General features: G+C 52.8%; 1 protein-coding gene across 4 annotated transcripts; it reads right to left on the bottom strand.

Annotated features, from left to right (window-relative positions):
* Nucleotides 1-298: 298 nt before the first annotated feature.
* CDH16 (cadherin 16) lies at nucleotides 299-8997 on the bottom strand. 4 transcript variants are annotated; one of them, XM_036275553.1, is made up of 17 exons: nucleotides 8940-8997; nucleotides 8594-8677; nucleotides 7995-8150; nucleotides 7787-7925; nucleotides 7275-7433; nucleotides 6246-6442; nucleotides 5207-5329; nucleotides 4833-4983; nucleotides 4393-4617; nucleotides 4234-4310; nucleotides 3972-4160; nucleotides 3628-3869; nucleotides 2927-3060; nucleotides 1867-2109; nucleotides 1594-1701; nucleotides 1183-1299; nucleotides 299-396 (listed from the first exon to the last, which is right to left on the bottom strand). In XM_036275553.1, the coding sequence occupies exons 1-17, from the start codon at nucleotides 8982-8984 to the stop codon at nucleotides 299-301; spliced, it is 2487 nt and encodes an 828-aa protein (XP_036131446.1). In that variant the 5' UTR covers nucleotides 8985-8997. The 4 variants fall into 4 exon arrangements, with proteins under 4 accessions (XP_036131446.1, XP_036131444.1, XP_036131443.1 ...); XM_036275551.1 differs by having other exon boundaries at nucleotides 1867-1990; nucleotides 2925-3060; nucleotides 8940-8984; XM_036275550.1 differs by having other exon boundaries at nucleotides 1867-2043; nucleotides 8940-8984.
* Nucleotides 8998-13490: the final 4493 nt, after the last annotated feature.

The following is a 13490-nucleotide window of genomic DNA, read 5'->3' as shown; positions in this document are numbered from 1 at the left end:
GATGGGATAAAGGTAACACACACACATGGACAATTGGATATGGGCACAGCAGTCCTCTGGGGCCCATGCCCAGCTCTCTAAGGCTTTATTATTAAACAAATAATAATATTTGGAGCACTCCCACAGGCAGCACATAAAGTCAGTGTACAGCCATGTCTGGTGATATTGCCTCCACCTCAAGACAGGTAAAGGGCTTCTGCTTTGACCTGGCCCCACAGTGCTGCAGTGCTGGACCCTCTCCCAGTGGGTTTAGACAAAGTCCAGAGGCCAACCTCCCAGCTTGGACTTCCTGGACCATTCAAACTGCCGCCTTCAGGGGCACACTGTCCACTGGCTGATCGAGGTCCTTCTTCCTTGCCAAGGTCAAGTGGGTGAAGATGAGGATGAGGAAGATGCCTGAGGGGCCCCAGAAGAATGAATCAGCCTTCAGAAGGGCCAAGGGACTCCCTGCTATTGTTATTGGTTTAATGAGGAAGCAGAGATTCCCAGACAGCATCCCCAAAACTATGCTGGCATGACTCTGTGGTCCTGTTGCCTAAGGAAGGCTGATGGCTTAGCCTGCTCAGCTCTCACCAGGCCCCCTGAGGCTACCTAGGACTCCTCAGCCTCCAAGATCCCCTTCTCTGCGGAATAGTTTGGGTGAGAGTCATTTGGGAGCCAATGAGTTGTTCCCATGGACCTCTGAGAGAAAGACACATTGTAATGTAGCATTGTGCTAAACCAGCTAAGAAAACTGGCCAGGACTATTTTAGGGGGCTAAAGGGAAAAAGAAAATGGAGAGGGAGACTTGGACTGAAGGAATTAAGCTAGAAAGATCCACACCCTAGCTGTGTAACTTTGGACAAGTTACTCAACCTCTCTGAGCATCAGGGACCTTATCTTAAAAATGGGGAGATGCCAGGATCTACCTCACAGGGTTGTGGGAATGATTTAATGCCATAATCCTATGCTTGGCACAGGGCCTGACACACAGTCACTGTGTAATAATGTAACAGTAAATGCTGTTATAGATGACAATGGTGAGTATGATAACAGGAGGCAAGAACATAATGACTAGGAGAGTTGGGGAGGATCTCTTCTCCAGCCTGGAAAGCTCCATGGGGACAGGGGCACTGTTTATCTGGAGGCTATGTCTCCAACCATACATCACCCTCCCTCATGCAGGAGCCCAGCCTCCATTACCTATTGCTAACAGGGTGCCCACAAGGATGCCCACTGCTGACAGCTTCGTGGGCATGCCCTTCATGCGGCCCACTTTTCGCATGCACTGCCCCTCCACATTGCAGCGGCACACAATCACTGGGGGAAGGCAAGAGAGAAAGGTAAGAGTGGTGGTAAGGCATTCTCCCTAGATGCTTGGAGCACCCAACCCAGCCCAACTGACTGGTATGTGTGTTTTTGTGGACCTGTATGTATTCATGTGTGGGGAGGGTACATGCTCCTCTGTGTACATGCCTGCATGCACAACTCTGTGTGCCCAACCATAGATGTGCAGGTGTACACAGGCATATGCTGTCCATGTGAGCCTGCATACACATGTACCCAGCCCCTCCCCCTGTATTCAATGGTTCCCTCAGGAACTGCAGGCCTCACCTCGAACCAGGAGCTGCCACATCTGGGCATTGTGGTTGATAATTACAGGGACTAAATATTCACGTGGCTCTACCCAATGCAGGGCCAGGGTGAGATAGGCATGGGAACCTGTTGGAACCATAAACAGTGATCAGAATCACTAGCCTCGACAGGCCCTCTGGGGGCTGCTTCCCCCTAAGCCCGGCCCCGTTCCCATGGTGGAAGGGCATCTTACTTCAAGTGCCACCCTCTCCCTGCTTGGGCCACAGCATACTCCTTTACCCCACCACACACCGTTGAAAGCCTGGATGTGCCAATCCCGCTGCACTGTGGGATTGAGACCAAGGGCAAAACTGTAGGGACCGTGCCCATCAGCCAGGTCAACGTCCTCGCTGGGTCCACTGACAACTACACCATGGTTCTTGCGGGGTGTGCAGAGGTGTCGTGTGGGCACAAGGGCCAGCGTTGGGGCTGGGGCAGAATGGGCCTTCAGGAAGTGGATCACGAGGGTCACAAAGGTGCTCAGTGTTGGTTCATCTGCAGAGAAGGTAGTGCTGAGCTGGCCCTGGCCCTAGTGAGGGTGGGGGTGAGTCTGTGGTCTCTTTCCACCCATAAGACTCACCCTGCTGATTCCCCTGCCACACCCCTCCCTCCACTCTACCTCCTCCTTTCCATCCCCATCATCATCCCCACGCCAGTCTCTTCCTCATAATGTACTTCACCCGAGTCACTATCCAAACAGCTGTCAGGCTTTCCTTTTTGTGCTTTTCTGGATGCTAAGCTTGTCCTCACTACCCCACTACCACCAGTCCCACTGTTGATGCCAGGACCCACCAATGTGGAGATGCCCAGTCTGTAGAGGAGCTTACTCCTGCTGGTTCTGTGCTGCTTCACAGGACGGCCCAGCTCAGAGCTAAAGCCTACCTCCCTGACTTACCTGCCCCTGGGCCAGCTCTTTATCATGTCAAAATGTCACTCAGAGTCTTCCACACCTGGCCTCAGTGTCCCATTCAGGCTTATCTCTTGGCACACCTGCCCCAGGAGAGCCCCTGGTCCTATTCCATCTGCCCAGCCCCTCACCCTCTGCTCCCAGCCCATGTCTGAAGCCAACCCCTGAGAAGCCCTTTGGGGATATGAGGCAGGGTTGGGGGATTGCAAGAGGGTGGTCTGAGAAGGGAGGCAGAGGCTAGGCATTCTCAGAGAGGGACACTGAACCCAGCCCCTCGTCCCTTCCTCATACATAGGGCAGTGTAGATGACAGCAATGGCCCCAGGGAGGCAGGTCTGTCCTGTCTATCCATGTTTGTCTGAGGGTTGTATCCCTCTCAGAGGACCCAACCACTGCCTGGACATACCTGCATCCTGGGCCTCCACAAGCACTGTGTACATGTCCCCAGGCTGGGCACCCTGAAGGGGCCGTGCCGTGTGCACCTCCCCAGAGACTTCTTTGATGCAGAGCCAGCCTTCTGAGTCATTGACCAGGGAGAACCTGGGGCCCAGTGAAGATAGGGGATGAGAAGGCATTGGGATCATATATGGGGTCTTGCTCAGAGACCTCCAGGACCGTGTGACCTGCTCAAGTTCCATATCCTCTCTGTGACTTGGGGTGGCAGCAGTTCTCTGAGGTACCTAGTCTCTCCCCAGCTTCAGGGACTTGTTAGGGGACAGGGCTTGAACCACAGATATTGTGGGTAGGGAAGGGACTCTCAGAACCTGAGGGTACCTAACTCAACTTCATTAATCCCAGGTCACCCCACAAAGGGACCAGGATTGGGCAGCCTGTCATTGCTGCAGACTGGATGAGGGTGCTGGAGAAGGCCAATCCAGCCAGCATGGGGAGGCGCCATCTTAGCTCTCATGGGGTCCAAATATCCCTCTTAGTGTCCTGTCCAGCTTATCCAGCCCTGATCCTTCCCAAGGACTCACAACTTGGCATTAGCCAGGTCTGAGGAATTTTGCAGGCCATAGATTATGTGAGTTGCCTCTGAGGCCCAGGGGTCATCCCTGGGGAGCAGAGGAGGTCCAGCCCAGGTAAGAGGCTGGGCTTCTGGCTCACCTGAGAGGACTACTCATGGGGTCCAAGGGCTGAATGGTCAGCAGGAGGGATCCAGCTGGGGTGCTGACTGGGATGCTGGCCTCATAGCTCTCCTGGTCCAATTTGGGGGGTGGCAGCACCCTCTCCACCAGCACAGTCACTGTGGCTGTGGCTCCAGGGCTTGGGCCTGGCCCCACCATCTCTGCCACACTCTGCACCACCACCACCAGCTTGTGACTTGGAGCTGTCTCAAAGCTGAGGTTCTGGAACCAGTGGGGCCTGGGTCACTGTGTGGGATGGGGTGTGGCACACTTGTGCATGCATGTGCGTATGTGTGTGCCCCGTCCCCACCTCAAGTCTTTTACCTTGAGGAGTCGCAGTTGGACATGACCAGAATCTGGCTCCCAATCCAGGCCAAAGGTCCCATCCACATTCCCTGCCTCAATGGCAAAGTTCATGAGGCGGAAGGTAGGGTCAAGGTCAGCATCAGTAGCCATGAGTGTGGCCACCAGAGTCCCAGGCTTTGTGTCCTCAGGGAGACTTATGGGCTCAATCTGGAGATAGTTGGATAGGCTGTGAGTCTCCCATCAGCTCCTTCCCAAGGTCTCCTCCCCTGCTCCTGCTTACCTGAGAAGTGATAAACTCGGGAGCATGGTCATTAATGTCCGTGATTGTGACAGTGACCTCACACGTGCTGCTGAGACCTGAGGCAGGGGAGGGCATGTTGGGGAGTCCAGAATAGAAATATAGGGGGCAGGGAGCCTGGGTCACCATCAGGGCACTTACCGCCCTCTGCTCCTCCTAGGTCAACAGCCAGCACCTGAAGCAGGATGTTCTGGCCAGCGTGGAAGGGGAGAGCCCCCAGTGTCACACTGCCTGAGGTGGAATCTAGCTCAAAAGCTCTCCCTTCTGTCTCCTTAGGCTCAGGGCTCAGCAGCCGATACACAACGTGGGAATTGGGGGAACCAGGGGCATCCATGTCCTCTGCCAGCAGCCTAGTCACCTTGGTGCCTGCAAAGATAGCACCCACATGGGTGGGACCAGGGCCCAGCCTGGAGGCCTTAATTCATCCACTCCTCTTTTGTGCTGGACTAAACCCGATCTTGTGTGTGTGTGTGTGTGTTGTGTGGAGGTCATTAAGGCTGGCCCCATCCCAGAGAAGAGCAAGATGGGATGGTTCAGAGACTTCCCCCTTCCCCCAGCCCTTGACAAGGCCTATAGCCCACCTGGGGGACTGAGCTCAGGGATGCTGATTGGGGGGTCACGTGGGGAGCAAACAGGCACGTTGTCGTTCTCATCCATCACCACCACCTGCAGCTCCAGAGGTTCTGTGTAGTCCTCACCATGGGTATTCTGAGCCCACACCTGCAGCAGATACTATAGTGGGCAGTGAAGGGCTTCAGATGAAGGGCTTCAGATGAAGGCCAAGGGAAGCTCCAGCCTGGCCTGGGTCTGGGTTCCCTTCTGATGGCTAGCTCCAGCTCTTCTGGGTACTCTTTCACTGCCTCAGTGCCTGTGGGGGATGTGACACCCCCAGAAGCCAACCAGACAATGACCAAGCACCCCTTATCCTGCCCTCCTGACTTCCCCCTCACCTCACCTCAGCCTGGGTTTCTCGGTCCAACTCCATGGTCACATAGAGTTTCCCCTCTGCATCTACATCAAAGGGTCCAGGGGGCTGGCTCTCCAGGTGATAATGTACATCCCCACCACTCCAGTGTACCTGGGAGAGGGACACAGAATGAGGACACCCCAGGAAAAGAGGCAGAAACAGGCTGTATCAGCCTTTATTTTTTTTAATGTATTTTTTATCCTCACCTGAGGACATTTTTGCATTTATCTTCAGATAGAGCAGGAGGGAGGGAGTGGGGAAGAGAGAGAAAGAAACATCGATGTGAGAGAGACACATCGAGTGATTGCCACCAAACAACTCCCAACCGGGGCCGGGGACAAACTGCAACTGAGGTACACACCCTTAGCAGAAACCAAACCCAGGACTCTCTGGTCCACAAGCCAATGCTCTAACTGCTGAGCCAAACTGGCCAGGGCATCAGTCTTTATTATTCAACTATTAACATATGGGGATCCCGGGCCCCAATTACTATGTGACCCAAGGGAAGATGCTGTCTTCCTTGAGTCCAGGTAGAGTCCTTCTGTTTGGAGCACTTGTGGTTATGGAAGTTCTGTGGTGGCTTTGTGCTGGTCCAAGCCTGGACCCCGCCCAAAATGCCTGAATGACCAGGTTGTTTGATTCTCTTCCTTCATGCAGGACCTGACCCTAGAGCATTCCTTGGGGAGGCCTGAGACATTCCTGGCCTGAGTGACAATCCCCGTGGCAGCAGGGAGCAGCAGGGGGGTGGCAGCTGTTCTCCCAGGAAGCCTGGGGCAAGCTCAGGAAGTCACAACACAGAGCTACACCTTCCAGAGGATAGCAGGTGAAGGACTGTGGGTCTGGTTCCAGGGCCTCGAATGCCCCACTCCATGAGGAGAACCGATGGGGATAGTGGAGGGAAGAGCACAGGTAGGAGAAGAGGAGGGATTAAGCTGGGCCCCAGACCTACCCCCAAAATCTCCATGAGACTCAGGTCCAGCTGCACCATCCATGGGGCTACTTCAGTCACTGACAACCACTTACTCACCTGGGAAATGTGATGTGGGTATGGAACTTTGAGATTCTCTGCCAGGTGGACAGGATCTAGAGGCAGCCAGGTGTTCTCTACTATGAAGACATCTATAGTAGCTGTGGCCTGGTGACCTGAGGCCTGGTCACCCATGTCCTTGACCTGTACCAACAGCCGGTAGGGTCCCTCCAGAGTCTGGTCTAGGCTGGTGCTCCCTAGAAGAGACAGGGTGATTAGCTGAGCAGGGGTTCAGGGCATCCTTCTCAGCAAGGTACCTAACACAAAACCAAGCATTTGGCAGGTGTTCAGGATACTCTCTTGGCCAAGGGATGAGAAAGACTTTTAGCACCATTGTGAGCATTCAACCAAGACTTGACAGTTTTCAAAGTAACTTTCATATCTATCCACACAATGAATGTTTGATGGGCTAGATGGGTGGATCACCAGGACAGAGGCAGGAAGAGTACATGAGTAAATGGGTAGATGAGTAGATGACTGGTTGGATAAATGGTTGGTGGATGGATGGGAGTTTGGAGAGCAGTAAGATGGGTAGGGGTTTTGGTGCGAGGATGAGTTAGTTTGGATGGATGTTTGGATAAATGGATTGCATATGTAGTCGAGTGGTAGATGAGTGAATGGGGGGATGGTTGGGTGGCTGGCTAGGTAGATGAATAACCGACTTTTATTCCTATCCCTAGACCATGACTCTGGTCTGAAGTCCCAGGTCTAGGTCTCTCTTGCTGTCAGTCCAAAAGTCTCCCAGCAATGTCCTAGGTTACAACCCCTCAGGTCTCTCCTATCTTTGCCCTCAGGTCCAGATCTCCAAAGTGTAGGGCTGAGGCACTCCACCAACACCATTTCTTAACTCTCCATGCATGGTCCTGCTCCTATGCATGGTTCAAGCATGGCCTTTTGCCTTGAAACTCTCTCCATTCTAAAATGTTCTTTCTTCCTCCTTTATCTCTCAAGTTCCAACCCATCCTTCTATTACTGCCTTCCCCAGCTTTCCCTGACTCTCCCTCCCCATCACATCAAGTTCAGGCTCACCCTTGGGGCTGAGGGCCAAAGCCCCCAGCCGAGGCTCCAGCTGGAACATATCTGGGAAAGGCTGGGCTGGGGCCTGGTTCAGGATGTGGAATCGGAGATCTGAGTTAGCTGTTCCTGGCTCATCCTCATCCGAAGCCTCAAGGAAGAGGAAGGGAATGCCTGGTGTGTATGGAGAGGGCATACCATAAGGGGTACGAAGGATGGGAGAGTCTCCCATGCCTCCCTATCTCTTCCTGGTTCTTCTTTCCATATCCATCACCATAACAGGACTCATGGTAAACCACAGATTTTCACCCCACTTCACAGATGAGCAAATTGAAGCCAATGTGGATGGAACTCACCTGAGGACCCTCAGTGGGTAGAAAAGTGCAAGATGGGACAGAAATGGGAGAAGGCAGCTTGAATCATGGCTGCCCTGTCCCTAGGTTGATGCTCTGGCCAAATCTTTACTCTTTCCTCCCCTTTCAATGCCCACCTGACCTTGCTGTAATCTGGCTACCCTGGCCACTCACCAGGCCTGGTGCCCTGGCTCAGCTGAACTCTGGAGATGGCCTGGGAGAAATGAGGCACCTGATCATTTTCATCCTTCACATGCACAAGCACAGGCTGTGGACCCCACAAGACATGTCCATCCTCAGTCTCCAGCGTGACCTGCAGGGAAGGGTAGTTAGTGTCCTGTTCTGCCTTTGCTGCTTTCCCCTATATCTGGCCCAGCCCTACCTGTAGCTGATATTCTGCCTGTTCCTCTCGATCCAGGGCTCTGGTCACCAGGAGGAAGCTGGACTCAGGATCCACAGCAAAGGGGCCCTCAGCTGCCATGCCTAAGTTTCCTGACAGCACAATCTGGCCCTCAGCTTCCTCACGGGGTAGTGGCAGCTGGTGGAGGAAAACAGAGGTGAAGGAAGTGGGGGCTAGGCCTGGGGGATGCCCCTCCACTCAATGGCCCCATTTCATATGTGTGGAAACTGAGGCTCCAAGAAGGCTAGCACTTGCCTGAAGTCACACAGCCAGTAAGTAACAGAACTGAGATTCAAAGTCAGAGTTCTTTCACCTGCACCTGATGCTTCCTAATACTCCATGACCTTCTTTCTAAAGCCTGAAACTCCTCCCCCAGTACTTCATTCTCTAACTTAAAGATTTACTTTCTTCTGTGATTGAAGTGTTACTAGTCATGCACACTATATTGCATATTCTCCAAAGAGCAGGGCTTAAAAGTGAGCCAGAGCAAGTAGAGAAAGGAGTACTGGAGGTAAGGGAAGCAGGCAGGACTTGGGGGAAGGGCAGCCCACCTTGGTCAGGTACACCTTGGTCAAGCTCACCTTGGTCAAGTACAAAGGAAAATTTCCACCATAGTTTTCTGGGACTTCCACATACAACTCTGTAGTCTGGGCCTCAGGGAGAGCCTGTGGGAAGATTCTCACCTTGTCACAAGGCTCTTCCTGCCACGGCGCTGGGGACCTTACAAGGAGGGGAATTTCTTCCTCTTCCCTGGACCTGGCCATACTTTTGCACATCCACCCTCATGATCCCACAATAGCCAGCTCTGACCTCCTGCCCCCAACTGCTACCATCTGTGGTCAGTGTAACTGGTCCAGGTGGAATGGGGAGCAAGGGTGCCAATCCCCAAAGCCAGGATCTAAAGGAGGGGAGCAGGGCTCAACTCACCTGGGGGATGGAGAAGCAAAGCAACCATAGCCAGGCAGGGATCATGGTTCGGACGGGCCTAATGGACATGGCAGTGAGGATCCAGCCCAGATTGGTGGGCATGAGTCTCTCCCATTACCTTTCCCCCTAGAAAGTATTCTCCTCATCCCCACTCAGCTCCAGGCCTTGGCTTCTCCAAGCCCCATGGGATGTAACTGTTCCTCCTTTTACAGCTGAACCTTCTTCTACCTAGTCACTACGGAACAGGCAGCCAGACCTCCTCCTGTCCCGTCCTTCTATGCTGTCCCAGAAACTCTCATCCCACTGCCCCTCCCCATCCCCGCTATGTCAACACTGCCACCACCCATTCCCACCCTTATCGCCTGCTCAGCTCATTTCAAATACATAGACAGAGAGACCTTACGACAGACTGGCCTCTTCTTCCTCCCATTAGAAGGGCCTGTGGCTCCCCATTGTTGCAGGGTAGTGTCCAGCTGCTCAGCCAGGCCCACCAAGGCCCCTAGGCCCAGCCACCCTGCTGCTTCTTTGTTCTTGCCCCCTACAAGGATCTTCATGGAAGTTTCATCTCCAGACCTTTCTCTCCTTCCCACCTTAGCCTCCCAAAATTGTAGATTGCAAAGTTGTAACTTCCCAGCAGCACTGAAAATCACGAAAGTTTGCGAAGACCCTGATGACTCTGAGGGTCACTTCCTGCAGTTGCCTCATGTTGCATGCAAGGCCTGAAGGACAGGGCCTGACCAAGGTCACAGAGGATTAATTAAGCGCAGGCAAATTCTTCCTGGAACAGAGGACTCTTGGTTCAGGGTTTCCAGGACTGTTCTTCTTTCCACTGCCATCCTTCAGACTCGAGTTCCCTCAGGGCAGGAGCCCTGCCCTTATCTTGGCATTTTCCAGAACTCAACATGGAGTTGGGCACACAGAGCATGGACAACCACTCTGATCTTGTCTGTGTTTCTCCTTCCCCCACCACCAACCTCACCTCAGCCCTGCCCACCCCCACCCCCACCTCCACCCCCACCCCCACCTCCACCCCCACCCCCACCTCCACCCCCACCCCCCACCTCCCAGACCTTCACCTGCTGGTGCCTAAGGCTGGCTTCCTTGGTCCAGCTACCAGGTGAGAAGGCTTTTTCTCCAAGGAGTGCTGGCTTGACTGGGCTTGGTGGAGTAGGGCAGGGCAGACACTTGAGCAGGCAGGGCGTACACTTGAGCAGGTAGGCGGTCCTGCCACGCTTGCTCAGGAGTGGAAAACACCACTGGGCCCACAGCAGCAGGCCTGGCCCTGCCCAGCCCCCCAAGTTACTCATTGACTTTGGAAAGCTGGGGGCTGCTTAGCATCCGTCACTGCCAGCCCTAGGAGGTATGGAGATCTTCGGCTTGGCACTCCTCCCACCCCTACACAGCCCAGTGGGCACTTCTTAGCCCTCCGGGCTTGAACAGTACAGTCTGTGGGTTTCCCATCCACACATTCAACAAACTATAGGTAGAAAATATTAAAAAAAGAAATTGTTACGTTGTTGTTGATGTGTAGTTAGGCCTATGATGGTTACACTTTACTGAACATGTACAGACTTTTTTTCTTCTCATTATTCCCTAAACAATACAGTATAACAACTATTTACATAGCACTTACATTGTGTTAGCTTTTGTAAGATGATTTAGGTATTAGGTATTATAAGATAATTATAATATATATTAGATATCATAGAGATGATTTAAAGTATACAGGAGGTGCCCTGGCTGGTTTCTCAGTGGTTAGAGCGTCATCCTGCGGACCTGAGGGTCTCGAGTTCCATTGCAGTCAAGGGCACATACCTGGGTTGCGGGTTCAATGCCCGGCCCTGGTTGGGGTCATGCGGGAGGCAACCAATTGATGCATCTCTCTCACATCCATGTTTGTCCCTCCCTCCCTCTCTTCCACTCTCTCTAAAAATCAATGGAAAACTATCATCAGGTGAAGATTAATAAAGTATATGAGAGGAGCTCTGGCCAGTTTAGCTCAGCAGTTGGAGCATCAGCCCGAGGACCAAAGGGTCTCAGGTTTGATTCCTCCTCAAGGGCACATACCTGTCTAACATCAATGTCTCTCTCTCTCTCTCTCTCTCTCTCTCTCTTCCCCCTTCCTCCATCCCTCCCTTAAAAAATAAATAAATAAAGTATACAGGAGAATGTGTGTAGGTTACATGCAAATATTATACCATTTATATAAAAGACTTGAGCCCTGGCCAGTTTGGCTCAGCGGTTGAGCGTCAGCCTGTGGACCAGAGAGTCCCGGGTTCAGTTCCCGCTAGGGGCACATACCACAAAAAAAAAAAAAAAAATTAAAAAAAATTTAAAAGACTTGAGCATCCTCAGATTTTGGTATCTATGGGAGTCCTGGAACAAATCCCCTACAGATATGGAGGGATAACTGTACTTTTCCAGTGGCTCCAGACTCGATTCCACTTCTCCCTCATGCTCCATCTGCAGCTCCACCTTGGCTCACTCTGTTCCTTTTGTCTGGATGCTCTTCTCACTCCTTCAATTGTCTCGTGAGCACCTGCTCAGGCATCAGTACTCAGCTCATATTCTCTTCTCCAGGAAACCTTCCGAGCTCCCAGCTTGTTTAGGTTTCTCCTCTGGGAATACCCATCATCCCATGCCATGTGCTATCTCTATTAATGCAGAGAGGACACCAGATTTGCATTGACTATCTCTTCCATCAGACTGAGAACCTCTCCAAGGCAGCATGCAGGGACCCAGAAATCACCTGGCCCTGCCCAGCCGCAGCTCCCGTCTGTCTTGTGGAACTAAGACAAGGAGCTGGGGGTTGTGCTTGAAGGAGAGATGAGCAGTGCATAACCTGAACTGGGGATTCTGGGCACCAGACCACCTACCAGTGGGGCATTGCGGGGAGGGACAGTGGTCTGTGAGATTGCTTGAAGCTCCCTAAGTGCTCACACTTGCCCCTGGACACTGAAAGGGCTGAGACAATAGACTTCCTCATGCCTCTGAGTAGGAAAGAGAAGACTGAGCCAGCTCAGGTGACCTTGAGAGAATTGCAGGGCTGACCAGGGGCCCTTCCCCGCAGTGAGGGCAGCCAAGCAGAGCCAAGAGAAGCTTCTGGGGCCTGGGAGTCCAGAACAAGGGGGGAGGGTGGGAAGGGGCACAAGGTGTCTAATCTCTCCTTGTCCTCAGAGCTTCCCGTGGTCTCCCTGGAGTCCTTCCGACTGCTTTTCTGGTTAATTTCTCTCAGGCTGGAGGCTGGACTAAAACCCCTCAGCTGTACCCAACCTTGTCTGTCACAAGCTAAGTGCCTGCCTCAGGGTCACCCCAGACACCCCAGCCTAGAGCAGTGCAGTATGGGGATGTTGAAGGGTCTCACATGTATTAAGCCCCTACTGTGTGCCTGCTCCAAGCATATCACTTCATTATTCCACTCACTCTATTCTGAAAAGGACATCATCCCCATGTTACACACTGGGGCAAAAAGAGGTTGAGTGGCTTGCTGAGGGTCACAGTGAGTGGCAGAACCAGGAAGGCCTGGATTCTTCTTCAGACCTCAAGAACTTCACCTGCTCTGAGAAAGCCATGTCTTCCACATGCCTCAAAGTATGTTGGGGGTGGGAGGAGTGGGGAGCAGCAGAAGCTTTGAACAGTTAACATTGCCCTGGGGGACATGTGGATTAGTCACAGAGGTCACATACACTGAGGAACAGCCTTCAAACCTCCTCCTACCATTGAACAACTGCTATCAGAACTCTATCCAGGTTGTAAGGGCTCCCAATGGAATGAATAAACTGAACTAATAAAGGAATGTATGGAACCCTGGCCTGGAACCTTCTCAGAAACTCCTCAGCCTTGCCCTAGGCTGCCTCCAAGCTTTGGAGACTGGCAGACCCCATTCTATATACCAGTCCCCATTCAGCCACTTTTACCTGTGTGACCTTGGCCAAGCACTTTAGTTTCCTATCTGCCAATGCGGAATAGGGATGCTTGTTTCTGAAATGACATACATAATGCATAAGGGCTCCCCTTCCTAAGTGTGAGTGATGGAGAGACAGGCACACCTCTATTAGTAATACACACAGATGCATGGACTCTCTTTTTAGGCAGGAGGGCTCCAGGGACCTGTTTCTGCCAATGCCACATTAGCCAATGCTGAGCATGGGATGTTCTGGCCAGGCCACTCACAGTGGAGAGAACAGTGAGGCCCCCTCAGCAGCCCAGCCTCAGCAGGGACGTGGGGACCCATTCAGAATCAAGTCTACAGGGTGTGCCTTCCCCACCTCACCCTTAACAAGCCAGGAGGTTTTGAAGTCTTCCACAGCCACCCCACCTGGGTGGATTTCCAGCCCCTGTGGGGGGAGCAGGACAGAGACACCAGAAAGAGGGCCAGACACAGGGTTTTTGTTTGGCCATGAGACCTGGGTCAGGGTATGATCCCTTGAGCAGCCTCAGTTTCCCTTACACACAGTGAGGTGATTGAACCCTCAACCAGCTGAGCAATGTCAGGCCCCAGCACAGGAGAAGAATCTGGATAATACCTAGGAGGAGTTCATGTCTTCTCCT

The sequence above is a fragment of the Molossus molossus genome, unplaced genomic scaffold (assembly GCF_014108415.1).
Source record: "Molossus molossus isolate mMolMol1 unplaced genomic scaffold, mMolMol1.p scaffold_m16_p_21, whole genome shotgun sequence".
Taxonomy (NCBI): domain Eukaryota; kingdom Metazoa; phylum Chordata; class Mammalia; order Chiroptera; family Molossidae; genus Molossus; species Molossus molossus.
The sequence above is the reverse complement of the archived record's forward strand: the minus strand, read 5'-3'. Positions and strand labels throughout refer to the sequence as shown.